At 44.2% G+C, this 6,000-nt stretch overlaps 1 protein-coding gene across 1 annotated transcript in view; it reads left to right on the top strand.

Moving 5' to 3' along the window:
• The first annotated feature begins 445 nt into the window (after positions 1-445).
• EFNA5 (ephrin A5) overlaps positions 446-6,000 on the top strand; it is a 274,067-nt gene continuing 268,512 nt past the window's right edge. The window contains exon 1 of the mRNA XM_049648608.1: positions 446-718. Within this exon, the coding sequence (XP_049504565.1) occupies positions 594-718 (125 nt within the window). The 5' untranslated portion in view covers positions 446-593. The remainder of the gene's footprint in view (positions 719-6,000) is intronic.

Raw genomic sequence — 6,000 nt, 5'->3', positions numbered from 1 at the left:
CACCGGCCGCCAAAGTAACTTGGAGCGAAGCGGGGCGCAGTGCGAGGGCCCTGGGCGGCGGCGGAGCCGTGCGCAGCCCGCGGCGCCGACACTGAGCCGGGCCCGGCGGGCCAGTGTATGTCTCCCCGCGGCCGCGGCGCGCAACTCCCGGTGACTGTGCAGCGTGCGCCGCCGCCTGCCCCAACTCGCGGTGCCGCCGCCCGGCCCGGCGCGCACCTCCTTCTCCCGGGGTGACCGGCCTGCCGCCGCCGCTGAGACACAGCTTGGCACCCCTTCCCCCGCCCTCGCCGCCGCCACCACACACACGCATGCTTCTCTCCATCTTGTGATTCCTTTTTTCCTCCTGAACCCTCCATTGGGGGTGCGAGTTTGTCTTTACCCCTTCCCCCCCCTCCCCCCAACCTCCACCGTCTTCTCGTTCTCCTTCCCCTCCCCAGCTTGGTGTGCGCCTCTTTCTTTTCTCGCCACTCTTCATTCTTATTTATTCATATTTATTTGGCTCCTGCTCTCTTTCTCCCCTTCCCTCCCTCCCTCCGGATCCCTGCTCTTTCCCCGGAGTGGCTTGTCGGGGGCTCCGCCGCTGGCCAGGCGTGATGTTGCACGTGGAGATGTTGACGCTGGTGTTTCTGGTGCTCTGGATGTGTGTGTTCAGCCAGGACCCAGGCTCCAAGGCCGTCGCCGACCGCTACGCCGTCTACTGGAACAGCAGCAACCCCAGGTAAGGTAATAGGGGGAGCGCAGAGCCGGGGATACTCGGGCCTCGGCGCCCTGCGGAAGAGCGGCGGTGGCGGCGGGGACCCGCGCGCACCAGCTGCAGGCGGCGCGCACTCTCGGAGCCTGCGTCGCCCGGGCGCTGATGGCTTTCGAGGAGCCCACAGGAAGCGCACCCGTCGCGCCTCTCTTTGTTAAGCTGCCTCAGAGACGCCGGGAGTCCCTGGGAGTCCCCGGGGCTGCCCAGACCCGCTGCCTCTGCAGAGCGCGGGGAGACTCGGAAAAGGCGGGAGCTGGGGAGTCGAGACTTCTCCGCTTCCTCACCGGGGCAAGCCGGCCAGCATCTCGATCCGGGCGTAGCGCCTGGGCACTGGGAGCCTCGGGTACGAGCCACCAAGAGTTCCCGCGTGGATCGTGGGTGCACAGGGGAACTGCAGGCAGAACCTTCCAAACATCCCTAAAGTTGTTTTTTCTTTTTCTTTTTCTTTTTTTTTTTTTTTTTTTTTAATTTTTCTTCCCTTTCTCGGTGTGTTCAGAGAGTGCACGGGCTGGGGGATGAGAGGGGGGTTGGGGAGCGGAAGCTTTAGGCTTTTATTTTCCTCTTTAACTGCGAGGCAATCATCTGGCCCCTGGGCCACTGTTGGCCCGGCGCGCCTGGCAGTGGAGAGGATTCTCCCACCTCCTCACCCCCCATGGGCTCAAGGTGCCAGAAAGTTTGATCTAATGCCGGGTTACGTCATTTGTGCGGAGCGAGCTGCTGGAGTTGGCGGAGACGGGAGGTGGGGGCTCTTAGTCCACGGCCTGGCGGTGTGCAGCCGGAGGAACACGCGCAATTACCTGGGACCGTTTTGTGGGCATCCCCGAAGCCTGCCGGGTACGCGGGAGGCTAGAGGTGGGCGCCCGGGCGCGCCCTAGCGCGCCTGCTGGACCCTGGCCACAAGCAGACGTCCCTTGCTCGGGGATTCTAGAAGTGGGGAGGGGTGAGGGCTGTCCTGAGTGCCGGGCGACCCTCTCCGGATCCAGAGCAGCTCCGAGCCCTACTTTCTCCCCGGCCTGTGGGCAGCAGTCGGCCTCGCTGGGCCCATAATGCTCTGCCTCTCTGGGACGGAGGCCAGCTTCCAGGTGCGGGCTGGTTTCGGTGCCTGCCTAAGACGGAAATAGCATCGGTTACACCTAAAATCCCAGGTTTTCCCTTGGGCTGGAGTGGAAGTTGGGAGGAGAGAGGCGGGAGGTCGAGGGGATAGTTTTTGGTTGCTGCGCGCCCAGCGCGCATGGGGAGAGGGGGCTGGCTGGCGCCTCCGGTTCTTCCTACCTCCCGGCGGCCTTGTCCGTCGGCCTCCCGCCTTCCCCCCTTATGCAGACATGGGAGGGATTCCTCGCTTGAAGTAATGTCAGCTCAGATGAAGATGGGCAGATTTCCCCATTAGCGGTCTACCGGTGGCCGAGAGTCCCCCACCTCCTGCTACTTCAGGAAAGATAGTTACACCCAGGTAGCCCAAATCCTAAATTAAACCGCCTGGCAGAAGTGGAGACATCCCTGAAAGTTTGGTTAAGAAAAAAAAAAAAAGCCTCATGGAGGTGGGTGGTGGGATGGGAAGCTATTTCTTCTTTGACATGCCACTTACCACTATTAGGAAAAGAAAGAGAAGCCATCCTGCCAGAGGAGATGCCTTTTATTAAAGCTGACAAGACAAATAGAGCAAGCTTTCCAGTTGTGATGGTGTTAAAAGCAAGTCTCATTATGTTGGTTGGTTTTATTCCCCCCTGGGCTTTATTAAACAGCATATATGAAATAGAAGAATTTATATTTCTAAACTTCAGCGCCTTATTAAATAAAACACCAGTGAAATTGGTGAGTTGAATGTGGGGCATTTTGTGCTTAGTTGTCTTCTTTCCCAGTCCAAACTTCACAGTGTGATCTTTTCCCCATAGTGTTAATTTATTTGGATACTTGGGTGTTCCAGTCATCCTAGGCTAAAACAGAAGGAATCAGAAGCACCCCCACGTACCCCTCCTTCTTAACCTGTCAAGCTAGTCTGAGTTAGTTTGAGGACATTTTATCTTAGGTTATCTCTGTTTTATGCTTTTGATACTGTTGTTTGGTTTGAGATTAGGACATTGATTTTTGTCACAGGTCATGTTTTTTAATAGATTTGCCCTGCCTGTAGAAAACTCTGCTCAGGATGCCATGGTGGCTTTGAACCTGCCCAGACAAAGTTAATCTGTAGAATTTTAAAACACCAAGGGTATTCTCAAGTCAGTATTCTAATTTGAGGCTTGTGGAAATTCCTTTTTATTTGATCATTGTCATTTTGATAATGTTCAAAAGAAAGAATGATGTACCCCCTGCCTAAGAGATTCATGTCTAACTTTAGTATTCTTAGGGGTTTGTGGGTACATTTATCTTCATATGTTGTCACAGTAAAACTTATTTTAAAAAATAACATAATTATAAAAGTAGGGACCGATAGGCAGATTTACCTCGGAAATGTTGAAGAAGATGGTGGTTCTGCCTATCGGTCTTTTTTGATGTATTAAGATAATTCAGCTTGGATGTAATTTAAAAAGAGCCAGTGCAAAATAACTAACTTAAAATAAACACAGTTTATCTCATAAGATAGTGAAGAAACATTTTAGAAAATTTTCAGGGGTTTACTAAATTTTATAAATTCATTTTACATTTTACATTTATTTTCATTTATTTTCAATAATGTTATCGTTTTGGAAAGTAACCATGCCGTGCCTTCTGATTTTATACAAATCCTATTTTTTTAGGATTGGCTAAACTAATAAGATCAGAAGATTTAATCCTTTGGAAAAAAGCTGAAAACTTTAATTGTAACTTCCATACATTTAAAAAATATTTTTTTCTTAGATAAGAAAAGTTCGGTAGACACTTAAGCTGATAATAAGGGATACTTTGGTAAAATGAAGTAAATATATTTTAGCTTATACTAATGGACTTAAATTTGAAATTATGTTTAAATACAATTAGAAATTAAGTATTACATCTTGATCACAGGGTTTAAATATCTTATATTGTAACTTGTGTAATCCTAGGAGTTTATTGTTTTGAGCTTATTGAGTTTATTGAGTTTATTGTTTTCGTAATTGACTCCATTGCTACCACAAGCATCCATAGATCTAGATTAACAGAGGAAAAAAAATATTAAAAGTGCTTGATCAGATAGTCTTACTGTTAGAATCTATCATCCTAGGTATTCGCTTCTGGAAAGGGGATATTCAATTTTCAAATGCTGATAACTTTTTAGTTGCTAGTATTTATTGGGTGGCGGGCCAAAAACTAATTTTATGTTTTGAATTGGCACAAATCTCTGAAATAGCCACTGAGAACTGTCAATCTGGTTAGAAATATATGATAACATTTGCCTAAATGCATCTTCCATATTTTAAAAATCTAGAAAGTTGTCTACATTTCACCTAAATAGTGAGAGTAATAGAGTGATCCTTTTAATGTTATGCTGAATTCTGAATCAGCATGGTACTAAGTAACTTTGAGTAATGAAATTCCAAATCATGGAGAATATAACTATTTGTCTTTAATTTCTTTAAGAATGTAAAAAGCTTTTAAGTAACTTTTAAAGAGACTTTCAGTAATAAAACTTTATTTACATTCTCCTGTAGCAGCTACGCTTATAAAGATAGAGATGACTCCATATAAGAACATGCCTCTTAATCTGAAGAGTGCTATAAACAGTTTGGTGCTTCCAATGAGAATATTCTTTTAAATATTGTGTGTATATTGAAAAGTTATTGGTTTCTTTTGACCAGTTGCCAAAATGATGATAGGATAATTAAACATGTCACCTACTGGTTGGCATTTATGGATGGAATAGTGAAATAATACCAGCATACTTTAAGAATACTGATTCTCCTCACTTAGTGCTTTGCTTCTGTTAGGTTCTAAGTATCACCAATTTAAAGTGTTATACTTTGATGGGAAAAAATATCTCTGTAATTCACCTGGGATACACTAAATTTTAACCTAATCGTATGTTTTCTTAGGACTTTTAAAATTCTTGTAGGGACCTGTAAATTAAACATTTCATGTTAGAGTAGCAGGTAATTGACACCATTTAGTTTTGTTAACATGTAATCTTGGAGTTGTGAAAGTGATGTGAATTCTCTGTCAGTACTCCAAAACCTTTCTGGCTTACAGATCATATGTATGCAGCTAAGTAGAGAGAGCTAGTAACATTTTATTTCCTAATCATAATCCCTCGGCTATTTCTTTGCCTTTCAAAATAAAACTGGTTTTATTTTTTAAAATCTGAGCCATCAACGTTTTATTATATGTCGACCAGTGTCCCAGCACTGTGCCTTTTCCACCGACACATAAATGAAATCAGTTTGATTTAAATCTAAGATTTTGTTTTGAGGAAAGATGGAAAGTTGATCCTGGTTTTGAATGAATTTTATCACCAAACTTGTAAAGGATTAACTTTATTTTCAAAATTTTAAATGTTTAAATACTATTTTATATGTTAGAAACATAAAAGTTCTTCAAGTAAAATATTACTTAGAATCTTTTAACTTTATTAACTCTGAGCTTCAATGTAGTGTATCACTTTATTAGATATAATTGGGTAATTTTATTATTTTTATATTTATATCAGAATTTATGTGGACATCTGTATAAAAATGAAGCAGTATGACAGAGATTTATATCACATGTTTTTACTCTGACCCATTTGTAGGAGACCTGAAGTGAATCCTTTCCCTCCCCCCCTTTTTTTTTTACTTTACAAATTATTATAAGACATATGCTTTTTGTTTTTGTCCACTTTTCCAAAAGAGTTTGAAAGCAAAATTAACTATTGAGACAATTGTTCTATCCATTTTATACATTATGTTATATATTCAAAATATGCTTTCAGAGATAGTCAACTGTCTTTTGTTTTTTAGGTGACTGGAACATCAGTGCTATTTGAGACACGCTTGGCTGTACAGTCTAGTTTGGCATTTCCAGCATGATACCAAGGTCAATAAACTCCCTGTGATTAAAAGAACCAAAGAGAGCCTTCAGTTGTTCATTACTCCCTGTTAGTTGATTTTAGTGGTATTAACTAAACCATTGGCTCACCGAAGGAATATCTTGTTGCCACGTGTGTTCTGGCTGATAATCATTAGCTGTGGAGGCTTCCACGTTTGAAGGCGGAGGATCAGGTTTGGAAGGAGCCCTTAGTTGTTTGGGGGCAAATTAACCTTGTGGATTTCTTGCCATTTAATCTTGCAAGATGCCTTCTGAACAGGCATTGCATTGCATTC

This window comes from Panthera uncia (genome assembly GCF_023721935.1).
Source record: "Panthera uncia isolate 11264 chromosome A1 unlocalized genomic scaffold, Puncia_PCG_1.0 HiC_scaffold_17, whole genome shotgun sequence".
Classification (NCBI taxonomy): domain Eukaryota; kingdom Metazoa; phylum Chordata; class Mammalia; order Carnivora; family Felidae; genus Panthera; species Panthera uncia.
Note: the sequence above shows the minus strand (reverse complement) of the source record. Positions and strands in the feature narration are given on the sequence as shown.